General features: G+C 38.8%; 3 protein-coding genes across 3 annotated transcripts; 1 reads left to right on the top strand and 2 right to left on the bottom strand.

Moving 5' to 3' along the window:
- Window positions 1-1,685: 1,685 nt before the first annotated feature.
- inpp1 (inositol polyphosphate-1-phosphatase) lies at window positions 1,686-5,559 on the bottom strand. The gene is made up of 6 exons (XM_068314490.1): window positions 5,338-5,559; window positions 4,711-4,916; window positions 4,558-4,618; window positions 3,079-3,279; window positions 2,797-2,971; window positions 1,686-2,182 (listed from the first exon to the last, which is right to left on the bottom strand). Exons 2-6 carry the CDS (start codon window positions 4,912-4,914, stop codon window positions 1,690-1,692), a joined length of 1,134 nt encoding a protein of 377 aa, XP_068170591.1. The 5' UTR covers window positions 4,915-4,916; window positions 5,338-5,559; the 3' UTR covers window positions 1,686-1,689.
- LOC137594891 (protein S100-B-like) lies at window positions 4,922-7,574 on the top strand. The gene is made up of 3 exons (XM_068314491.1): window positions 4,922-5,009; window positions 6,797-6,940; window positions 7,405-7,574. Exons 1-3 carry the CDS (start codon window positions 4,956-4,958, stop codon window positions 7,555-7,557), a joined length of 351 nt encoding a protein of 116 aa, XP_068170592.1. The 5' UTR covers window positions 4,922-4,955; the 3' UTR covers window positions 7,558-7,574.
- A 2-nt stretch (window positions 7,575-7,576) lies between these two features.
- LOC137594888 (bile acid-CoA:amino acid N-acyltransferase-like) lies at window positions 7,577-17,494 on the bottom strand. The gene is made up of 11 exons (XM_068314487.1): window positions 17,206-17,494; window positions 16,289-16,498; window positions 13,098-13,197; window positions 12,372-12,562; window positions 12,099-12,274; window positions 11,869-11,985; window positions 11,644-11,729; window positions 10,817-10,910; window positions 8,522-8,602; window positions 8,178-8,313; window positions 7,577-8,055 (listed from the first exon to the last, which is right to left on the bottom strand). The coding sequence occupies exons 1-11, from the start codon at window positions 17,264-17,266 to the stop codon at window positions 7,955-7,957; spliced, it is 1,353 nt and encodes a 450-aa protein (XP_068170588.1). The 5' UTR covers window positions 17,267-17,494; the 3' UTR covers window positions 7,577-7,954.
- Window positions 17,495-24,424: the final 6,930 nt, after the last annotated feature.

The following is a 24,424-nucleotide window of genomic DNA, read 5'->3' as shown; positions in this document are numbered from 1 at the left end:
ACACAATTTAACGATATAATGACCTGAAGGGTCACAGGTGAGCTGTAATGAGGTGTCAAGTTTTTTTCTTAGGTTTACATTGTGATAGCTCTACAAAAATGTCACCCATTTCTTCAGGATTTGTTTTTTAGAACACATTTTCATTTCGCTCAAAGGGTTTGGCCATCAAAGTATCCATGTTTTCATGATTATATCATTGAATTCTGTGTCCAAGATCCTCGATCCACCGCTGTTACCATGTATAGTATAGTACAGCACATTATTTTCCACACATCTACCGTGACTTGAGAATGTACAGTGTTCTGTGTTAAGGGTAGCAGTTTGAAATCTAAGTGATCAAAGAAAAGAGCAGACACATTTTTGTTTCTTTTCAAACTTTTAACAGAATACTGTATGCAGAAACATTGCAAAAAAAACAACAAAAAAATCTGACAATCATCAGGGTTTTTGTAGGGAATTATGATGCGAGCGCCCTGACTGGCATTTTAAAATCTCACTGTTGGGTTTCTTTCCCCTGCTTTTCTCTGGTTTTCAAATAAAGATGATTTCCTACATGCACATTGTTGTTCTGCTTCGTGCTTGGTACACACAGCAAACAATATCTCATCTTGCAGATGATGCATATCACAATCATTTAAACAATGAAAAATAGTTGATGTGCCATTACTTCAAACATTTTGAGAATCTTTCCATCTTTCAGGAGACCATTGGATCACATGGGATCCTTGAGACTGCATTAATATTTTAATTCTGTCAAGTCACACTGAACGTGGTGCTTACGGTTCTACCTCATGTGGCTTCTCCATTCTGATCTCCAACAGCACGTCAGCCGTGGAAGGAGGGATGGACATGTCTTCCCCCCTGCTCCTTAAAAGGACTTGCTTCAGAGTTGCAGATTCCTGTTCTGTTTGGAGTCTTTTTCCCCTTACTCGCCTTGAAGCATTTGTCAGGTCAGATAAGGTGGAGGATTTGAAATATTACTTAACACAAATACAATTTAGACTCCAGGAAAAATCCAGTTGTAAATAGTTCTTAAGCCACTGAAGTGCTTGTCAGTGAAGCACTCCTCAGCTGTCCAACAATGTACTGCAGTTTTCCTTTTGCGATACGTAGACAAACGATTACAAAGCTTCCAACGTTAAATAAATGATTATCTACTGTGAGTGATGCAAAATAAATCTGGTACTTAATTTGTTGCATCTGTAAAGGGGTGGGGGTGAGGGTCACATTTTACCACAGGTTTTCCCTCAGCCATCATTGGTATGAGTAAAGAAGATACAATCTGACCGTTAAAGGACCCATGTGGTGACCCCCCCCCACCCGGTGGTAAGATAAAGAATAGTATTTTATGAACTTTCTGTCAATCCTTCACTCAACTCCCCAATGTAATTTTTAAAAACTGTTTCCTGTACTTTCTAACCTTTCATTTAGACATCATGAGGATCATGGTACTCTTGCTTGTTTAACTCCATGTTTTACAAATGCAGTAAAGAACCACTAAATAGTACTGTATTTAAATATATGACACCAGATGTTCTTCATGTACAACATAAACTTGCATATTGAATTGAAAAAATGACTGCATTATTAATCCTGCTCTCGCATCCCTCTATACTAACACAGAAAAACTCAAATGATCATATGTGCAAGAATAAAGGTTGCAGCTTCGACTGATCGCCGTTCTGTCGATCACACCTTTCCTTTCAAAGTTCCTACGACCCTTCGGAGCTGAGAAGGGTCTCTGTAAGCCACCAGACCACCATAGTTAGCCCAGCAGTCCGCTCTCTTACTCTCAGGGCGAGGCTGGTGGTAGGTCAGTTCTGCCTGGTTATCCTGTACTGCAGAGCTGGACTGCAGACAGTTAGCTAGGTCCACCACCCCCCCTCCGAGGGCTCGAAGCAAGGCGTGAGGAGCACAGGAGTCCCACTTGAAGGTGCTTCCCTCTGAGACGACATAAACATCAGCCAGGCCCTGAATGACACACAAGATCTTGAAGCCAGCTCCAGAAGCGTACATCAGCTTGCCAGGGCCACACAGCGCGGTCAAGGCTTCCTTCACCACCTGCTTCTCGCTGGAGCTCAGAACCACAGACAGCCCCGCCCCAGGGCCCTCTTTGGGACAGGTCTCCGAGCAGACATTGACACCACCGCAAGACACACCCCAGAAATGTTTACCCCTCCAGCTGTGAAAGCACACAATTGGTTGGGAATTGAGTTTTTCATTTTTCAGGTATCAGTGGAAGAGATAAAGCCTGTAAGCATTTTAGGTTGGACAGCTTAAAATAGAAGTCTAGCATGAGATGTATGATTATTATGATTAGTTTGATAGATGCACATTTTTTTAATCATTGATGTCATAGATTGTGGAGTACACAAGACTATGTTCGGAGGTATTAAATACATTTCTCAATCTAGTTCAGTTATCTTGGTAACAAACATACAGTATTAAAGAATCAACTCATTTCCACCATAAACAAAATATTATGGCAGAGCTGTTGTAGTTGATGCTGCTTCAAAATATAACTACATTTATGATGATTGACCATCATATTCAAAATTTACTGTGATAAAAATTACAGTAAAACATTTTTACTGCAATGATTTTTGTTTATGCTCAAGAAAAAATGTAGATCATTAAATATAATTAATCTCACTTCATAAGTTTCATATAAGTTTAATTTTTTTTAAATACATATAAAATTATAAATCTGTGAAGTTTGACACGCAGTGGCTGTTGTTTGAAGGGAAACCCTGTCAGAAACAATAGAAAAAGAAATGTTCCCTCTTTTTAACTCACCCGCCACCAGCAGGATCTTTGTAGTTGAATGGCTGGTTGATGACGCCCATGACGGGTTCCCCTGTTTTCAGGAGATAAACCCCGATCAGGACCAAAGCACAGTGAAGACCTGAAGGGAACAGATGGCCTTCCTCGAGCACCTCCTCCCGGCCCTCTATATACTGACTGGTGGCATCTTGACATAAAACAAAGACAAAAATCAGCTGAGGCTTTACAGACAGCTCTATGATTCAACAAATTGTTGGGTCAATGCGGGATTCTTGAAAACACTCAGCCCTTCACCTATGGGGTCAATCCAGATGCCGAGCTCAGAGGGGCTGAGGGGCACTGCCACGTCGTCCATGTGTGCGTCTATGGTTGCTGGGTCCTGGTGGATTGCTTGAGCTAGCAGAGACGCTGCCGTGTGGTTATCATCCAGCACAGAAGCCAGGAGTTTTGCCGTCTCCTCCTCTGTGCTGCACACCGTGACGATCACGCTCTCTCCTGGGCACAGAGCGAGTGAAGCATTAGAACTTTAGATATTATGCATTCTGAGGTTTGTGAAGAACAGTGGACTCAAAGCCAGTAAAAAAAACCCAACAACCTGAAAAATGAAGTCAAAGACGATTGGCTTTGTGTAGCGGATTACTTTAGAGCCCTCAGAGTTGGTTACTGAGGGAAGAATGTTGCATAAACTGCTCAACACTTCACATTCCCTGCATGACCTACTGGAGGGACCGCAGTGTTTACTAAAGGAGGCTCCTTCACCTCTGCTGTAATAAAGATATCCACTTTGTAATGATAATGCACAGGCAGGAAACAGATCCTCTGTGCAAAATTACATACAGGACACTTCTAGTTTGAAGACTTGCATCAAAGTATGTTTAAAATTCTGTATAACAGTAATAACTATTCTCCACATGTAGGACATGCACTTGCTTTGGTAATTTACCCTTTAAGGACCAATAAGACTATCTATGATAACGTAAGTGGACAAAAGCTGTATTAAAAAAACACGTCATTCCAAATGCGGCAGAGACCCACAGATCAAACTGTGATCATAGTGGACAGCAACCTAGGTAAGAACACAAGTATTTAAATGTAAAGAAGACTTAGGCATAGAAAAGTGCTCCCTGTGATCGGCAGGTGTTTAAATAAAGGAAAAATGTATCTTCAAATATTTGATACACAAAGTACGTAACAAAAGAATTACTCACACTTTCCTAAAACCTGATGTGATGAGGTCAGGTAAGAATTCAGGAAATGATTAATTGTAGGGTTTCAGTTTTTCCTGTTTTTATAAAACCAACAAATTTATACCAAGCTTTGACAAATACAAGATACTCAGAATCCTTGACCACTGGCCATGAAAACAACCATTGGCATCGGTCCAAATTGTAACTATGGAACTGGAAAACTTTTCAACGACCATTATCACTAAACAGCAAAATGGAACAATTCAGTACTTCACTGTTGTTGTTGTTGTTGTTTTTTAAAAAAAAAGGTTAGCCAGAAAATACTTTTAAAGAAAGTTATGGTTCAAAAACTATTTGTAACAGATGGAGAGGAACCCACTCATTTATACTCCCCTCATTTCACTTGCGGCAAGTAGGAGGAAGAATATTGATAACAGTGCAAAAATGACGTGTTTTTAGATAGGGCCCACCATATATAGCTGACAACTAGCTAGTCAACAATGTTTGCCTTGTTTTTGGTCATAGAGTTCTTTCGTACTAATATACAATGAACCTGGAACTTTAGAATCGTAGTGTAAAATGTTACCTAGCCCATTTTCAAATTTATTGGACTCCTCTCCATGAATGAAGCCACACATCTCAGGGAACTGACCAAAGGAAAAGACAGAACCAGATTAGGATCAAAAACACAGACCTTCCAGTTCATTCTGACAGTCCAAATTTCAGCAACACATCCTACCTGAGCACCAACATCATGCTGGATCATCTCCTGAATCACCACATCGGCAAGTGTTTTGAAGTCTTGGACAAACTTCTTGTTCTTGTCATCTCCAGTTTTCTCTTGCACAAGGAGCTGAAAGAGGGGAGCCTCCTGCCTGCAGACCCGGGCCACGTTAGCAGCCTTCTCTGCTACCCTGAGCAGCAGTCTCAGCAGATCAGCCATGCCTGAACAAAAGGAAACAAGGGGATTTTGTCAACATAGAGATGGAAACTTCAAGTGAATGTGAGAGAGTGGGTGAGAAAGAAGAGGCGAGGCAGGTAAGGCTTTGACATACTGGGCTAATTATAGCCTCAAAAAGAAAACAGGGCATTTGTGAAAAAAGACATGTGAGGGTGGAACACGGCCTCATGAACCAGTTCAGGGGTTCTTACATTAAACAGACAGAAGCCTCGCCATCATCACTGACTCGTCGTTTTGATTACGATTCAAGTATGCAAAACTGGATAACTAAACCGCTCTGTGCTTCAGTGAGATCAAATGGGAGAGAACACAAAACAGAAAAAAAAATAACACACATTGATGTGTAGGTACGTATGACGTTATGTAATGCTCAGCATTCCGAGGAACGGGTTTTTAAGGGCTTACCTTTAGCAGGAATTTACACCTCAGAAGAGGCAAAACAGACTGAGAAATGACTCAAAAGCCAAGTTTCCTGTGACACGCTGCGTGTTCTCCTCTCGCTCCTGCTAGTTTTGTTATCGCGACAACCTGCGGTAACCGAGCGCAGACAATTCGGTGTAAAAGGATGTAAAGTTTGGGTAACACAGCAGTAAACAGAGTTCTATCTCCTCTGGCGTTTTCACGGCAGTTTCCTACCGCAGGGAAGGCTATAGGAAACGCAACACACACCCCACGCCACACCTGATTGGCTAACTGAGGGTGCCTTCGCTGGCTAGGTTGATGTAGGAGGCGTGATGATTGGTCAATGTTAGAGCTCGAGTATCGTGTAAACCAATCAGAGTAGAAGTTTAGACCGCCGCTCAAAGGTTCGGACTGTTACGCAACTGATAGACCGAGAAGACTGTAGGAAAAGGTGTAGACAACCGGAAATGAGAAAAAACCCGCTGCAGGAAGTTATGCAGGCGTCTTCTGTAGCCTCATTTTAAACACATCAATAATAAAATATTAACAATGTATTTAAAATGCCCATAATTACGGCGGATAACATATTAAGTATAAAATCAGCTTCCATTGCATGCTTACAGGCCCCTGGTATGAGTTTGTGATGGTTTCAGGGGACAGTTCACACACATATATGCATGTTAAAAATGTATGAGAAACATGAGTGGAAAAAATTATTTTCCCAAACATTAATTAAGTACATTTCTTGTTCTTGTTCTTGTTATTTTTCTTCAACGCGGCCACATGCCGCTCACCACTGCCCATCTGTTCATATCTTGTTTTTTAAAAAAAAGTTTATTAACAAATACAAAAAAATCAAGCCAGTCAGGTTCAGGTTCGTCATCAAATTGGACTCTAATTTGGTCTAATACAAACAAAAACCAGTTTTTAAATCAGATAAACCGTAGTCATTAATACACACAGAAATAGAAATACACACATGCATTTCAAGTACTACGGCAGCTTAATTCCCTCTCTCCCTCTAGATATAGATACAAGTATGCCTGACAAACCAATTAGTTGGCTTTTTCCTTCTTTCACATGTAGCCTGTAAAAGGAGAAACTTGATCACTCTCAAATGACAAGTTTTGTACGCAAATGGTTTTTGGTAAAGGCTCTGACCACTAATATCCATTAGTTGCCCATTACGTTGTACTTCATAGATGAGAAGCCTTCCTCTGGTTGATCAATACAGCTTAGTGTCCACTGTAAACTGGGCGAGGCAACTGTCACACAGCTAAATAAGCCCTACTTTGCATTGGACGTCCTTAGAAGACAGAGGAATTTAGATGAAGGTAAGATATACTAAAGGATTGACATAACTGATGCATTTCTATGCATTTAAAATATATTCTTGAATGATAATGAATTAGGGGATACATCAATTTTAAATATAATGCATAAATGTAAACACTCATTGCAGGCTTCGATGGACAGTATGTCAGACTTGGAACAGGGCATGCTCACCGTTATTCGAGTTTTTCATAAATATTCAGGTCAGAAGTGCAAGCTGAAGAAGGCAGAGCTTAAAGCACTTATCAACAATGAGATGAATAACTTCATAAAGGTAAGATATTCTTTGAATATTGGGATGTTTATGTTTGAAATGCCGACAGAAACCATGCAAGTATTCAATAGATACAGATGTTGGTGGATCCATTCATCAGTCTTTAATTCAACATTGAACTACACAGAAATAGTCTGTCATCCATTTTTTGGATTGTCAGACTATTTTACATGTGATGATGATGAGTGCATGTACATCAACATGATTGCAGTTGCTTCAACCTCAGATACTTACTAAAGCATCACATTAACCGTGTTCTTTTATTGTGTTATGCTGCAGAGCTCAGACATTTGAGAAAAGCTTAGGGCAGAGAACTAACAACAGTGTCCTCTATCATCACCCTCAAACAAGTTTTGTTCTATCCATCAACGCAGTTCTTTTTTCATCCTTACAGTGTAAGAAGGAGTGCTGTAGCATTCAGTGTTGGAAATGTTTCACTTACATTCACTTTTTTTGTTGTGCAGAAAATCCATGAAAATGAAACTCTGGATGAGCTCTTCGCCGATCTTGACCAAAATGGAGACTTGGAGATTGACTTCAAAGAGTTTATAGCACTGATTGCCATGGTGACATCAGCATGCGAAGAACTCTTCACTCCAGATTACCATAATGATTAGTTAACATGTACATACATGATATGTCATTAAAAATTTGAGCATGACAGAAATGAGTGAGTGTTTGATTGGAATTTTGATTGGAATCTTTGTTACATCTTGTATTTGGTATTAAACATTTGTTGCCTAAAATAATGTTTAAATCATAACACGAAGAACATATTTCTAAAACCATTCCAGCCTAAAATGACATTTTAGAAAGACTTTGAATTTTTTTTGTCACTATACCATTTAAAATAAATCTAGAAGCAGTCTGCAGTCTGCCAAATGTGAATGAGTTCATCATCAGTTTTTTCATTGGTTTTATAACTTTTGGTGACACACATGTAAATTTTTGATTAATGCAGCATCTCAGTCAAATCTGTGATCTGTCTGTTCAATCTCAGGATCGTCAGACGTTTCATTGTCGCAAATTTATCTCCATAAATTCAAGAATCTTTTTCCATGCATCTTCCTGGGCAACTGCATGAGGTGCAAAATAACCTCCATAGAGAGCAACAACTGTAGAAGAAACAATAACAATCCAAAAATATGAAAATGAAAAGTCTCAGAATAAGAAAATGATGACCACATATACTGTATGAAAAATGGAACATCTGAACAAAAAACAGGATGGGGCTCACTTTTGACTGGGTTCCGGCTCCACAAGGACACTCTTGAATGTGGTGTGTAAGGCGGTTCAATGACGTGACCAGCACCCGGGTATGACCAGTGGGTGAATAAATGGGATTTGCCTGCAGCCTTCAGGGTCTCCTTGAACTGATGAATGTTAACAGAGTGCACAGTATTATGACTAGTTTGGTGAGCCATTATGAAAGCCATACAAGAGCATTAAATTGCCAAATCATTTAGAATTATTTAATGTACAACTCATTTTGCAAATTGTAATTTGCAGTACAAATCCCTTTATGTATTTCTGAAACTCTTGATGCCTGAGGGCAAGGATTTTTAGAAGTGGACAAACTACCAGGTTTGCACCCTCTTTGCTTGCTATGATCTGGTCATCTTCGCCAGTTATGTACAGCAATGGACAGGCAAGGTGCTCTATCTGAAATAGAAAGAATAATGATGGAGCAAACACGAAATATGTGGTACAAACAAAGACTAAACAAGGCAGTCAGAGACTGTAGAAACCCATGACATCATCACATTTTTGTGCCTCTGGCTTCCTGAAAATGTTGCTTTTTGTTTTGTGCTTATATCTCATCAGGTTTCAGAGATGTGCACCTAAAAAGTATATATGTGAAAATTTGACATTGACCTAGTTCTTCAAGGTCACGGTTGTGATCTATTTTTCATCCCCTTGGCTCCCTGAATATAATGCCTTTTGTTTTGTCTTTCTATCTTATCCGGTTCCTGAGATATGTGCAAAAAATGTACAAAAGTTTAAATTTGACCTTAACCTAGTTTTCTCAAGGTCAAGGTCATCGTCTCATTTTCATCCCCTTTGCCGCCCGAGTAATGCACTTTTTATTTCATCTTTCTGTCTTCAACGGTTGTGAAGATACTGGGTGGACGGACTGACTGAAGGATCAACAGACAAACACTGACAATTACTTTACAATACATCACCGCTTCGCGGGATATAACAAAGCACAGATTTGCCTGAAGATGGCAGTAAAGGCTACACTATTTAGTGTTGTAGTGCTGTCAGAGAAGTACAGCTGTAACTAACATTTTACCAATATTTCCTATGTTGATACTTGAAGTTTGGTTTATCCGCATCCTTTGTAGTACATGCATATTTGTGAACAAACATGGTCATTTCCTTTCACATTCTTTCAAGAAGATGGATCAAGATCACAGTAATAGAAATGGAAGGAAATGACGCCCCCACACCCCCAATCACATACTGTATAATGTTCTGTCTCATGAAGCATTTATGATATCAAAGCACCAGGGAATATTTAATTAATCAATGAAATTATGTTGCTGCTTTTCATGTATTAAAGCCCAAAATATCATTTCTGCTGGTGGGTGAGATGATACATCACCTTACAAACGGAAATCCATACAAAATTACTTGCATTGCGATCTGGCCGACATGATCTGTACAAATAGACTATCTGTAGTGCCAAAAGATATAACTGATTGATGCATCAACCACTGGACATGTATGCAAAATAAGCTTATACATGTATTCATGACTGAAGTTACTGCAGAATATATTTTCTCTGTACATTGTTGTTCTCTTTGGTAAAAATTGATTTTGCTCTTGAAGTGGCAATTGTTTCAGTTCGCAGTAATGGTGCCACAGCTTTTTTTATTCATGTTATTCATTTGCGATTATGTGAGCTTTTTCTCTTCATTTTCATTTAAGGTCAAAGCTAACAGTTGAATCAGGTTTAGGATTCTCTTGTAGATGACATGTTGCTATTTGTCCTTCTAGATTTCTTTGCAAAAATGGCTTTGTCTTTGGCCCAGTGATGAGCTGGCATCTTGTCTGGGGCATATCCTGCCTCTTGCCTGTAGCCAGTTGAGATAGGCCCCAGCAGACACGAAGCAGCTGTAGCCTAGGTGATTGCAATCATCTCTTCTATAAGAAAATGGATGGATGGATGCATTTTTTTGTGTCTGGGTCAGAACTTTAGCATCATCAGTCCTGTGCAGGAATCCACAGGACTGATTTAATTGATATGAGCAGAGCAGGACTAGCAATTGCACTCAAAAAAACTCAAAAGAGTTCACTGTTTTCTTTCTGCCTTCGTGAAGTTGAGTGGTTTCCTGTTGTACAAGTCAAAATAAACAAAAATTGCATTCTCGTATTGTCCTGAAGAAATTATTTAACAATTAAATTACTAAATGGATGCACTATTCAAATATTTAAGAATACTGTATCTTCATATTAGATCAATATCTTAATGGTTAAGATAAATATATAATGAAATGCTTAATAAACACACAAAACAACCAAGTAGCTAAATCAACTGTCTGATTTCAAGGAGGGCTCTCTATCAGCTGGTCATGTGACCTGCAGCAATCTCTTCCAACAACCTATTTACAGGATTATAGCCATGTGCAGCAAAGACTTTCAGGCACAGCTACTCTTTGCATATTAGCTCCAAACCAGTTGATTTAAAGGTCACCTGGCAACGTCTGCTTTTAATGAAGCATTTCAGACACACAGTAAAAAAACACTCGTAGTATATGGCCACAGAGATAATCATTAAAATACCATAATGTATACTCTTTAAGTATGTGTGAGTACAGGTTGTGTATTGTCGTCAGCAGAGCAGATTGCATGGTACATATTTCACATTACCTTCACTCTGCCCTCAGGGCAAAGGTTTACAGGCAATGTGGATTCTCTAAACCTGACACAGCCTTGATCATCATATGACCAATGCCTCTGGTCACTAAAAGGACAAGTTTACAGAGAAAACACACAAGTCAGATTATCATTATCAAGTCAGAGTGAAATAATTGAAAACAGTCAATGCTGTATCAACAATTCTTCTAAAATGAGTTCGGCTAAAGAAGAAAAGATCGAAAAAAATAATATAATACCAACATACCGAGTGTAAAGTAAAAGCCCATTCTGTAGATTCTGCAGATTAATTCTGTAAAACTAAAAATCCTGACCACTTTCTTCGTATTTTTGTTAAGAAAATGTTTGTTTTTGGTAAAACTGTTTTACCTACAAATAGTTCATTCATATTTGGAATAAATTCCTATCATTATTTATTTAAACTGCTATATTGTTTTTATTTTTATCATTGCTAACATGTTGTTAACAGTGTGTAGTGTCCTGCCTCTGTATAATTTCTGAGTTGGTTGTATCTTGAGGCCTGCTCAGGCCTGTTTAGGTGAAAAGTCTGTGCACCTTTCAAGAGGGAGGAGGTTTGAGGGAGCAAGGCTAAAACAGAATACTTTAGACAAAAGACACAGTAACAAGAATTAGTGTGGAGAAAATAATGTGATTTAAGTTTTACGCGTGTAAATCTATAGAGTGAAAGCCTAAAATCAATATACTAAGCCAATAATGAGCATTTAAAGCCCATTTAAATATGCCATTTGAAATCAGGCAAGATCATATCAGACATAACCTGTTAGTAAAAATGTCTTGTTTTATCTTCAATTACCATTTACCTCTCAAACAGCTCAGTCCTCCCATCTGCATCTATGACTTTCATCATACATCCTGTAGGACCACTTACACAAATCAAACAGGATGGCTAGAGAGGAGAACATAATTACTGAAAGACAATGTTGACATCTCATTCTTAGAAGATAGTGAGTTTTTGGATGTGAATGGAGCTAGCTATTGTATTGACCAAACAATAGATTTTGATTGAAAGACAGAGATAAATCTACTTTGACAGCAGTCTGAATGGCAGTTCGAAGACTCAGGTAGCCTCCAAAGGACAGGCCAATGATCCCGACTCTGTCTGCACAGACCTGATGATGATTCTGAAGTAGCTGGAAGGCCGACTGTTGCAAAAAAATGTAATTTTGATTGCAATGATAACATGGTGACACAGAAACAACATGTGGGAAGAAATGAATGTGGTCTCGGATGAAATAGAACTCGCGTCACACCTTACCTGGAAATATGAATGATCAACACACATTCTGTTTTCGAGTCCATGGGAGTTATTGCGCCCTAAATAGGCGAGAGACAGGCTCGCATAGCCTCGGGATGCTAACAGGGCAGAGCGGGTCTCTACCAGCTGTCTGCCTAATCCCCACAGGTCCAACATGGCTGGAAATGGGCCTGGGCCTGCAGGATATCAACAAAATACACGTGGTTCAGTGCATTAGGTTCCCACATCAGTCCAATTCCTTCTGAACTAAACTACTGTTTTACATCTGCTCACCCGGTGGCAAAAACAAGGTTGCTTTAATCCCATTTTGGCAAACTTTGATTCGCCGGACACCTGGTGCCATGTACCAGCGTTCAATAGTTATGGCAGTCAGTTCATTCCCATGACCCTCACTGGGTGTAACGTGACCTTCTAGTACAGACACGAGTGTGACTGATGGAGTCTCTACATTTTTTTTCCTCATACTGTAGAGAAGAGCACAAATCACTTAAGGAACTCATCAATTATTTGTAATGGCCATTTACTGCAACAATAAGTACCATTATAATTTAACAACGTGGTTCTGCTGCTATATGCAGAGGGAAAAAAAGTGAAACCCAGATTAAATCATTACTTAATTGGTAACACCACTTGCTCCTATAAATTATTCACAAATGTGTTTGGAGAGTTGTGTGTGTGACCCTCTCTCTCTCTCTCTCTCTCTCTCTGTCTCTCTCTGTGTGTGTGTGTGTGTGTGTGTGTGTGTGTGTGTGTGTGTGTGTGTGTGTGTGTGTGTGTGTGTGTGTGTGTGTGTGTGTGTGTGCGCCTCTGTGTTTGATATATTGAGTGAAAAAAAGAATTTCCCTGCGAGGGAGTCATAAAGTAACATCAAAGCCTAAATAGATCTGTAAAATTGAAGTCAAATCTACAAAGATTTAGGATTAGGAGTTATAGCTGTCAGATTTTAATACCACAAATTGTACTTCCTTCAGCCCTCAGGAAACCAACATTGTCACCTACCTCAATATATCTAGTGCAGCAGGAACGGGCTGCAGTCCCCAGAATAAACCCATCGGCTCACATCCTAAATACGACCCACCAACCGAACAATCCCTGGCCACTATTCAGAGATCAGAGGAAGTTACTCAATGCCCAATACAAGTATAACATTTTAAAAAATAAAAAATAAAATATACCAATTTCTATAAGTTGAATACAAGATAGATATTTAAAACTTTACTTATTTCCATTTTTAAAACCACAATTTAAGCACATCTTTAAAAACATCTTAAGAAACAGTTTAATGTTTTAAACGTTCAGTATGTGGGATTTAGTAACAACTGTAAGGACCCACTATCGGCCACTGTAATCAAGGAAAAACAAGACATATAAGAAGACAAAATTAAAATTCACTTCAAATGTTAATCCAAAATATGGCAGACAAATTATTTGTATAGCAATGCAAAATGCTGGCCTTTTTATGTACTTGTGTCAATTAGACTGTTTTCTCTGTCTGCTTTACAGTGATTTTTGCAACACTTTTTTTCTCTGCTTGACTGTTGATTGTATTTTTCGCACTTCTTGTGTGAACAATTCTTTGTCAGGTTTTCACTCTTGATTTTCTGAATAACTATGAAGTGTTTTGTTTTAGGCTGTTTGGTCTTTAGTTGGCTTTACTTTAGTTTCTGATTGACTGTGGATTTAAGAGGATCAAGATTTATTTGCTGAAAGATGTGTGTGGGAACAAATGTATCAATATCAAGTGACTGTAGTAGTCGGACTACGAGTACCAGAATGCACTGTCCTGAGAGTGGGAAAAGAAGTGTACTGTACTACTTCTGTTTTGTTGGAGTAGAGGAGAGGTTCATTAACATGAGTCCATGGTGTCCCCTTGTGCAAGTCCAGAATAGCGTTCTTGCATTGTCCCTGTTAATAAACTTGCAGGACAGGATTATGACAATAGCATGGAGAACAGAATTAAAGGAATGAAAAAGGAATGAGGTTAACAAAGATAAGCCAGCAAGACAAGAGAAATGTATTACTGAAAAGAAGTTGACACCCTTCATAACAAAAGATGTCTGTATGACATGTGGGTCAAGTCTAGAATTCAAAGTATGCATATTGCTACAACTTGCAGCAACTTCGAAACCATTTGGAAGGAGAGTCTGCAGCTCTCTATCACTGGGATTCAGCTCCAGGCGCTGTCCAGAGTTGGCTTGGGAACCAGAGGGTGACCAGTTCAAGGCAAGGCTGAACCCCAAATCTGCTCCCAGGGTGCAACTATGTAGCTGATTATCTGTCCACCATTTGGTTCACATTTGCATATCTACAGGCCCTTCTTTCTGCTTTGGAAAATAAAAGATATTGGAGTCTTTTCCAAAACACTTTAGATAACAATTTGCCCTCAACTGTAAAATGCATTTATATTTATCCAGTGAAAGGCTTCATCATGCTTTACTGATGAATTTGTCTCATTTCTAGAGCTAGGAGATTTGACATCCCACAATAATGGGTACTGTTGGTTTAAAAATACACCTGCAAGTTGCAAAAATAGAAAATTTTGCAAGATACGGACAGAGAAATTTATGTTTTAGAATGTAGTAGATTTGTAAAAATTTAAAAATATGCAGTGACAAAAACAACTAATGGTATGATAGATATGTCAGGTGAAAGGCAAACTTGTTCATGTCAGTGATGTCACGAAGAACCAGCTGATTACTTTCACCCTTGGGTTCTTTTTTTAATTTAAAAACAGTTCATGTTGAGTCAGACTAGTAATTAGACCATGTCCATTGTCAACCTGAGGAGTCTGTCCTAAAGCATGCAATTCTGTACTGTTCATTTTGTGTTGTGCTTAAAGTTCTTACTTCTAGATGGAAGAGTTGCACTCATCAGCATAACACAACATGTCATGCATTGCATGAAATGGAAATACAGGGAATCATAACTCCTACATTGTGATGTGTATTACAATACAAGCACATTCATTTGAATCCCTGTACGCCCTGACAACTTGGGGATGAGAGAGCAAATGCATTCCCAAAAAGGAATGTATCCCTCAAAATCAGCACTGGGATAACACAATGGAAGAGAGATATTTACTGTGTATTACTGTATATCCACGACAAAGAGAAATAATGAGCAAGCTGAGAAATGAGCAAACAACCTCATCAAGATGTGTTTGACATTTTTTAGGAAAACATTGAATGGTTTTCTTCAGTCAATAATGTCAAACTGAGACAGCTGAGCATATTATTTTATCATTTTATTAGTTTGTTGAATTATGTAAACTCATGCAATAAATGTGTTGTTACCATTAAACGTTATCTGCACTTGACGTTGAAAGTGATTTTTTAAATATTGCATTGACTGAGGTCATGGCGGGACATGGTGGCGACAGGTGAAATGTTTGTGAGCACCTGCAGCACACAAGCCTGTCAGGGCCTTATCTCTGGAGTGTGTCAAGAATGCATCCTGCAAAGAATGTTGGAAAATAACTCTGAACCTGTTTGTTGGGACAATGTGACGTATTGCATGAGCCTGTAATTGTGTCTCCAATGCTCACAAATATCTAAATCTAGATGGTTATTCGATAGGGCCTTTTGTCAATGTTAATCATTCGATTTCACCATAAGCAGTCCAGCAGTAGAACAATATTAGTTAGTCTCCACAACAGTGTTAGTTTTTGAAATGATTGGAGAACCAAACTGATCATCTCTTGTCTCTTCCTCTATGGCCACTAATAACTAAAAGATCCTCATTAGAGGCAGGTTTTTTATTTGTTCTGGTGATGCAACACTGAGTGGTTGTTGGTTTATCGGAAGTTTGATGGATTGATCCCCAGATCCTCCAGGCCTAATCCTTTGATTAATATACTGAACCCCAAGTTGCTCTATGGGAGCTGACAACTGCTCTTTAAGCGTGGTTCAAATGTATAGAACGAAATTTGTGTTTTATGTGGCAAATAAAGTCTCTTATGTTTACGTGGCAAACCCAGTGGAAGAAGATCTCATTTAGAGGTAACAAAAACTTTTAATATGAAATCATAATATTCTGTTTCCACATTTAAATTCTACACACTGGACCCCTAATCTTATATGACTGATCCACAATCCAAACATTATGTTGTCTTTCAGCAGTTGTATTAATATTTTGAATTTTTTGATTATTACTTTATTAGGGAAAATACTGTACAATTTAGTGTTACTTACAGTTTACAGTTCCCTCTGCGTTTGTGTTATAGTGTGCAAATGACTTCCATAGGTGACCATCCTCATTTTGAATTTGTGCACACAAAGTGACAGGACAGTGTGGGGGGAGGAAGCGTCCTTTAATGGTGATCTGCTCATCTATGAGGGGACGGTGAGGAGTGGCTGTCAGTAGGGGGATTGATCTATAGCTGCTCCTCCATCGTAGTCCTCCTGCAAGTCGATGAAGAAATACACTGTACTGTGTGAAGTACTGCAAACAAACCTCCATTCATTGCAGATGATAGCCCATTTCACATGCTATATACTATGCAGTGAATCAGATTTTATCAATCAGTGAGCTGATAAAACTCATCAGATCTTTCCCGATGAAGTCAATATAAAACGACTATCAGTGTGTATGCTGTTCAAATATGAATCAAGATTCCATTTCAGTAAGATGTCTAACATGACATCTTGAATAAGATAACACAATGGAGTCACACTTAAATTCACATCTGTGGAAAATTTTAGTGTGTCCAATTCACATGCTTTGGATATCTGTGGATTGTGAGGGGAAACTGGAGATGTAGAGAGGCAGAACTTGCAAAGACCTCAGATCTTAGCATCACTGGGCCATCACACAGAAATCAAAACAAATAGTTATAATCTCAGATGTTCACATAAAAATGTGTTCGCGTGGTGCACTGGCGTTGCACCCAGAGTTTCCCCCTTCTCACGCCTCAGTCGGCTGGGATAGGCTCCAGCTCCCCGCAACCCGTCACAGAAACGGTTGAAAATGAATTAATGAATGAATGAATGATGAATAATATAATATTTACTATTTAATAATATATTTACTCAGACTCAAAGCTTATTTCATTGTCCAGGTTTCTAAAAACCCATTTTAAAAACGCAATAAGAATAAGAAATATTCTCACCCAAAAAATGCTGCAGAAATGCCAGGTTTCTGTCTGCACCGATGTAGGATATCACCTTCATTTCTACAAGCTGCTTGTTGTCACACTCAAATGTGCTCTCATGAGTAAAAAATGATCAAAGATGAAAGAAACACAAAGGTAAATAACAAAAAATCTAGGAATAATATCCAACTCCTCTTTGATTTGTTTTCTTTCAGTTGAGGCTCTTGCCCATCATAGAACAGAATGTGGACTGTTGCTGACTTCTCAAATGCTTTTTATCTCTGTTCTAAGTATGAACAACCTGCAATGGAATGTACTGCTGTTTTCTATCTCATGCACGGTACAGTCCTTGCTCTTTATTTGCTCTTACCGTAGAACTGAAATATTTTTTCCTAAGCAATTGTTTGTCTCTCTCTCTCTCTCTCTCTCTCTCTCTCTCTCTCTCTCTCTCTCTTATATATATATATATATATATATATATATATATATATATATATATATATATATATATATATATATATATATATATATATATATATATATATATATATATATATATATATATATATATAAAGTCCAGTTGCTCCAGATTCACCTACAGGCTAGGTAAATGAGAGTTTACACCAAGGTATGAACACTATGACAATATGTTCTCAGTTTGAGCATATTCTTTGAAATAGCAGAGGGAAATGTGAAAACAATTTCTGTCACCAGCTAGCCTGAAGATTTTTCTTAGGACGAGCGTCCTTGCTTAGTGATGCAAACACCACACATGTGACATTCCATTCAACTCTTTTCTACATTTGGTAGATATTATTTTCACATATTGCTCATGAAACTTTCTGCAACATCATTATTAGTTTGCAAAGCAACCCTTTCAGTCTTAGTATAATTATGTCTGTTTAACTGATGTATGTGTTTGTTAGACACTGATTCAAATTAAAAAAAAACAAAAAAAACTTTATTAGTCCCAAAGGACCATCATGATGGCTTAAAGACCACAAGTGTCACAAATCAGTAGACAGAAAGCAAAAAAAGAGAATTGAAGAAAAAATAGAACCAGCTTTCAGTGATATGAAATTGTGAGTTGTTTTACAAAAGGTACACACTTACATATTAATCTGTTATAAAAAATGTATGCATAGTAATAAAAAAACTATGACATTATGAAACACATTTTCAAGTGTTGAATCAAAATTTGCCATTCATCGATAAAAACAATTACAGTATGTGAAAATAAGTAAGGTCCAGTGACATAAGTGTGTCTCCGCATTTGACAGATTCACACACCTGACGTTCAATGATAGAGAGCATTAGCCTGAAGCCCAAGATGATGTGACCCCATTTGATCAAATGTGAACGCAGACAGTGCAGATATATTATACTGTATATCAAACAGGTAATAGGGTAAGGTAAGCGCTGTGAGAACACCTTCCTTTCTAAACACACCTAGAGCACAGCAAAAGTCTTTTGTTCATCAGGCATAGATGACTAGATAGTAAGGAAAAAATGCTGACTGACATGCAGGTTAAGATTATATTCAAGCAATTGATATTTTTACATTATATATACTTCAATATAAGTATATATATAACAGGATTTTCACCGTTAATGAGAACCTCATACAAAAGTGGTTGTATCATTCACCTGGAAGACTTCCACAAGAAATCTTCAATGAGATTGACCTCCTCAGATTGTTCTCCTCAGCAAGCTGCCTCAATGGATCTTTCCTGTCAACAAGTCATCCAGATCACTACAGTACCAGCGTCAAGCGGTCAGGGGTAGACATGAACAAGAAATCTTCAGTATTTTCCGCACTATAAGGCACACCTAAAAGCCTATAATTTTCTCATAATCCCATAGTGCATTTAATAATCCGATGCGCCTTGTATATGGATTAATATCAGGGCTTTGAACAGGTTCATGGAACGAAAATGAAAACCGGAAACTTTTGGTATTTTGGCAGGAACGAAAACGAAACCCAAAACTTTATATTTGTTAGTGTTCCAGAACAGAATCGGAACAGAAAATAATTGTAAACTGGTTAATACCGTTTTTTTTTTTTCATTCTTGAAAAAAATATTTGACCTCATGTTTCACTTCCTGTCATTCACTCGATGCAGGATGAGAGCAGAGAGAAGTAGTGGCTATCAGCAGCAGTTAGGAAAAGGGCAGTCTCCCAGTCACTATTTAATCATAACAGGTGTTAAACGCTGCAGTATGTCAATCTTAAAAATGTATGATTTAGACATTAACTCATTGGCTGCAGTCATTTAAACAACCGCTATGACATCTTAGATTTACATGAATTTCCTCCACTGGCTGGAAACCCACGGCCTCCTTCTTCACCTCACATGGATCTCCACCACTCCCGGCCCGCCTGATGAACACGCCTGGAGGAACCAGTCACCCCACGCCTCGCCGTGCACAGCCGAATTTCACCCCGGCTCCGCAGGGCTCTTCTTCAGCTCGTTCACCATCATCTGCTCCTGTACAGAGTGCACAGTCCCATCCTGCACCGCAAGTTTCGTCTCCTACCACCTTGGTCATCGGCGATTCAATTATAAGGCACGTCAGGAGAGGATCACCGGAGACAGTCTTTTTTCCTGGTGCCAAAGTGGCTGACATCCAGGTGAAAATCCTCGGTCTCCTGGCGTAGTATCCCAGCGCTAGGAATGTTGTTATCCACGTAGGATGCAATGACGTCTCCAACTAGACTTCTGAAATTTTAAAGCAGGATTTTAGCAGGCTTCTTCACATGTTGAAAGACTGTGGAAAGCGCGTTTTCATTTCCGGACCTCTACCACAACTGAGACACAGCGTTGGCCGTTTCAGCCGTATCCTCAGCCTCCATTCTTGGCTCCAGTCAGCCAGTGTAGCACACAGACTGGTTTTTATTGACAATTTTAACCTCTTCTGGAAATGTTCTTCCTTTTATCTGAAGGAAGGTATCCATCCTAGCAGACTATCTTAACGGAGAACATATTTTACTCAGTTTTAAGTGCTCCCGCAGCTTGACTATTGTCTACTGCATGCTCAGAGAACCAGGTGTGCTCGTCACAGGTTATTTTGGGTGACATTAACATGGACTGGAACAGCTCATCCAAATCACTGAAAGCTGCTACAACAAAGTTTGGTCTCTATCAATTAATTAAAGACCCCCCTAGATTTGTAAATACATGCAGTTCAGTCCTTGATCTCATTTTTACAAATCAACCATCTAAATATGCATGCACTGTTTGGTGTAATTCATACTGCAATATCAGACCACTCATTAATCTATGCCATTAGAAAAACTGTAAAACCTTCAAGAAGCCATACTTGTCGTTCTTTCTCAAAATCCCAAACTGAAAACTACCTCAGTTTAATGCCGAAATTAATGATATTGATTGGAGCAATGAACTGACTTTAGAAAACCCAGAAAAAATCCTGTCTCAACTCTATGAAAGAGTGTAGTCAATACGTAAAAAATTTACTACTGCATACAGGGTCAGTCTTGGCAGAGTAAATTACCGTGGGTAAATTCCGAAATCTTGCAATTACTTAAACAGAAGGCATTTTCTCTTAAAATGTATAGATCATCTAAAACATTGGAAAATAAAACACATTTTATTGAGATCAGAAATAAATGTATGACTGAACTATATAAGGCTAAAGCTGCTTACTTCCAAAAACAAATTATTCAAGCTGCCTCTAAATCTAAAACATTATGGCAGACACTTAAAGTCATCACTGGGGAAAATGAGGAAAAAAAGAATGACAATATTCAAATCTCTCTACAGGGAACTCTCATCACTGAATCTGAAAAAATTGCAAGCGCTTTAAATATTAAGTATTAAGTATTTTGTTTCATCTGTTAGAGAATTACCATCAAATTTTGATGCTCACTCTTGCCCCCCATTGGTTTATTCTCCTACCTTACATCACTTCTCATTTTTTGAGATGACACAAACAGAGCTGTTTGAGACCTTGAATTCTTTGAAAAATTCACATTCCCGTGATATTTATGGTTTATATATATATTTTTTAAAGATTCATGCTGACAGCTTCATACCTCTTTTACTACATCTGATAAATCTCTGTATCAGGCTTTATGTTTTCCCTTGTGGCTGGAAAACAGCTCAAATCACCCCCATTTTCAAATCTGAAGATCCAACATTAGTTTCACACTAATAACCTGCTCAGTGACTCCCAACATGGTTTCCGTTCCACACGATCAACCATGTCTGCATTATTATTTTTCACTGAACAAATACGTACTTCACTCAACAAAGGTCATGTCACTGGAGCCATTTTCATTGATTTCTGTAAAGCCTTTGATAGAGTGAATCATCAGATTTTATTGCACAAACTTAGCTCATTCCAACTTTCTTCTTCTGTGGTAATGATGCTCTCCTCATATTTATCAAACAGGTCTCAGGTGGTTAGAATTGATCACGTAACATTGTCCCCTTTATTGTGTGATATGGGAGTTCCACAGGGTAGCATACTGGGACCCTTACTCTTTCTACTGTACGTTAATGATCTTCCAAATGTGTGCAAATACTCCAATTGTTTGCTATATGCTGATGACACTGTCCTTTTTCTTTCTGACCCAGACCCTAATATTGTAAAGTCTAAACTGCTCTGATCTCAGTATCCTACACGACTGCTTGAATGCTAATCAATCAATCAATCAATCAAGTTTTATTTATATAGTGCCTAATCAGTGCAACAGACATTTCAAAGTGCTTTAACAAACAGAGAAACCCAACTGAACCCTAACCATTTAACTATTAATGTCAAGAAAACCAAATGCATGTACTTCCACTCACCTAAGAAATCCATATTCATCTCAAACCCAATTCACTTTGCTAGCCATAAGCTATCCATTGCAGAAACCTATAAATATCTAAGAGTAGTTCTTGATTCACATCTCACTTACCGAAATCATGTTCATTATTTAACAATGAAGCTCAACCAGAAACTGTACGTATATACTAAGATCAGATCATATCTTACCATTACTGTCTCTAACACATATCTTCATGCAGTAATTCTTTCAACACTATCTTACTGCCTCCCAATCTGGTCCCTCACCACAAAGGAAACTACTGACCCAATAGCAAGACTGTGCAATAGAGTTTATAAGATTCATGGTAAATTTCCACTCTGGACTCACCACTGTACTGGATTATCTCATTCTAATGCCTTGACCTTCCAGAACTATACAAATAATCAGGCTATGAAATTTTACCATTGGATTCAAAACATTAACACATCTTCAACACTCACTGGTTCTAAGACCCAAAATAAGACAGGAACGTCTCACTAGATCAGTCTCCCAAGCACTTATTCCAGTACCAGCTTACAAAAATAGCTATGGTCAGAGATAATTTTTTCACACATATAACCAACTCTGGAATGAGATATATTATATTAGAACAATAACCTCTATTACACGTTTTAAACACTATAAACATTACCTGATGGAAGGATACACTTGCAACCACTAACCTAACCCATAACGTGTGCATACTTCATTCAAGTCCCTGCCTCTTTAAATGTTTTGTGTTGCTGTCTGTCTTTTTGACTGTTTTGTGACGTGTTTCTGTCTTTCATGTGCTATAGAACAGGAACCTGCTGTAAACCAGTTTTAACTGAGTCAGGCCCAATTAATTGTAACTGAAACTCGTTCACCCTTGTCAAGCGGAATTGTACATCCAATGTTTTTGGCTGCAGTATTGCAAAAAGCGCAATCAGCATGTTCAAAAATCCCATTGAATGTGTTGAGCAAAAAACAAAACTCAAAATCCTCCAGACGTGCTTTAAATCCCTCTGCAGAAAGTACAGTGTCCTCATCATGGGTAGTGGCGAATGTCCTGGTTCAGGTTCGCAGAATGACAAATGAAACCTAACCTAGCAGTTAGGTTTGAGGTAGCAAGTAAGGTTTACTCCGCAAACCATCGGAGTTGTGTGTCCGAGCAGCAACGCTGTCTGCCACTGCCCTCCAATAACTCCTTTGCACCAGCAGGTGTCAGCGAAATAGAAAGCTTCTAAAAAGGACCCGCATGAAGGGCCTCAGGTCTGTGCGTCTGCGAGCTGATTGGTCCAAGCGCTGTACACTGAACAGGCTTTGTCCATTCATTACAACAGACAGAACCATCACTTTGGATTCTGAAGGTCTGGGGGATTTCATGGAACCTGATAACGATAGGTAGCTGAAATACAATTAGATAAAAAGTTTTATCCAACTTTTTAAATGGAAAAACCTTTTTAATAAAAATAAATAATATTACAATTTCATTTAAAAACATTTATGAATGAGTGTGTTTTACTGAGTATGTTTTAGGCCAGCAGAGAAGGCTTTGCTGGCCCTGGCCCGCAACTGTTAAAAATAAGATCGCTGAAAAAAAGCCGGCAGTCTGGCCAGCAGTCATGCTGCACCAGGAGGCACCCTCAGAAGGCACTACGCCCCCTAACAACGGTAGTCAAGGGGTGTCGCCGAAGTCCCAGCTCTCACCGACCTGCTGTCTGACGGCAGAGCAGCCTGTGGAGACCACCGGTACCTGGCTACAATAACGTAGAAAACATGGAATTTTCAACAATTCTGTTAATAAAACTTGACTGACTGACTGATCTCAGTATTTCCCAACTACTGCGGCACCGGAAATAACCCACTTTATACTTAATTGGTCTAAAAAATGCCATTGTGCTGTCATCTGGAATCTAGTGACGGTTCATTCTATTAGTCTGTGGAAACACAAGGAGAAACTGGCATAAAGGTGAATGAAAAACCCTCAAAGCTGAACTTCCAGCCTTTTCTGACATTTTAAGAGTTGAGTCACTGCTAGGCAAAGGTGCCTGGTGTGCTGCAATTGATTTGCAAATGTAGTTGATACCTGAAATAACACGTTACGGGTGGGGGCGCATTTCGGCTTGTGTATTCTGTGGCAGCAACATGCTGTGAGATTCACGGCGTTGAGACACTGTAGTTAAAGCCATTTCTATGAGTAAAACAGCGTTGCATTTGCCAGTAAATTAGCAGCCGGACATTAAAAACTGGTTACAAAATTGTTTAGGACACACAGTGCAGCAGCACATAGCTGCACCTCACCTCCGACTAGACTACCAATCGATCGAAACAATATTTAATTAATAAACGAAGACGAACGTCGGAGCTTAAATATCTGCTTCGAACTTCAGATCAGGAAATAATCCGCTCTGTTCGAACTGAGTGGTCCACTTGTAATGAATT

This window comes from Antennarius striatus, chromosome 5 (genome assembly GCF_040054535.1).
Source record: "Antennarius striatus isolate MH-2024 chromosome 5, ASM4005453v1, whole genome shotgun sequence".
In the NCBI taxonomy this organism is placed as follows: Eukaryota; Metazoa; Chordata; class Actinopteri; order Lophiiformes; family Antennariidae; genus Antennarius; species Antennarius striatus.
Note: the sequence above shows the minus strand (reverse complement) of the source record. Positions and strands in the feature narration are given on the sequence as shown.

Bases quoted from the DNA above. Each gene is read 5' to 3' on its own strand.
- inpp1 (XM_068314490.1), bottom strand. From the start codon at position 4,914: ATGGCTGATCTGCTGAGACTGCTGCTCAGGGTAGCAGAGAAGGCTGCT. The intron at 4,619-4,710 runs GTAGGATGTGTT...TCCTTTGGTCAG, and splicing joins AGCATGATGTTGGTGCTCAG to TTCCCTGAGATGTGTGGCTT. The intron at 2,183-2,796 runs GTGAGTTAAAAA...GTGCTTTCACAG, and splicing joins AAAGATCCTGCTGGTGGCGG to CTGGAGGGGTAAACATTTCT.
- LOC137594891 (XM_068314491.1), top strand. From the start codon at position 4,956: ATGGAAACTTCAAGTGAATGTGAGAGAGTGGGTGAGAAAGAAGAGGCG. The intron at 5,010-6,796 runs GTAAGGCTTTGA...CACTCATTGCAG, and splicing joins AGAAAGAAGAGGCGAGGCAG to GCTTCGATGGACAGTATGTC. The intron at 6,941-7,404 runs GTAAGATATTCT...TTTGTTGTGCAG, and splicing joins AGATGAATAACTTCATAAAG to AAAATCCATGAAAATGAAAC.
- LOC137594888 (XM_068314487.1), bottom strand. From the start codon at position 17,266: ATGAAGGTGATATCCTACATCGGTGCAGACAGAAACCTGGCATTTCTG. The intron at 12,275-12,371 runs GTGAGCAGATGT...GATATCCTGCAG, and splicing joins AACCTTGTTTTTGCCACCGG to GCCCAGGCCCATTTCCAGCC. The intron at 8,603-10,816 runs GTAATGTGAAAT...TTTCTATTTCAG, and splicing joins GCCCTGAGGGCAGAGTGAAG to ATAGAGCACCTTGCCTGTCC.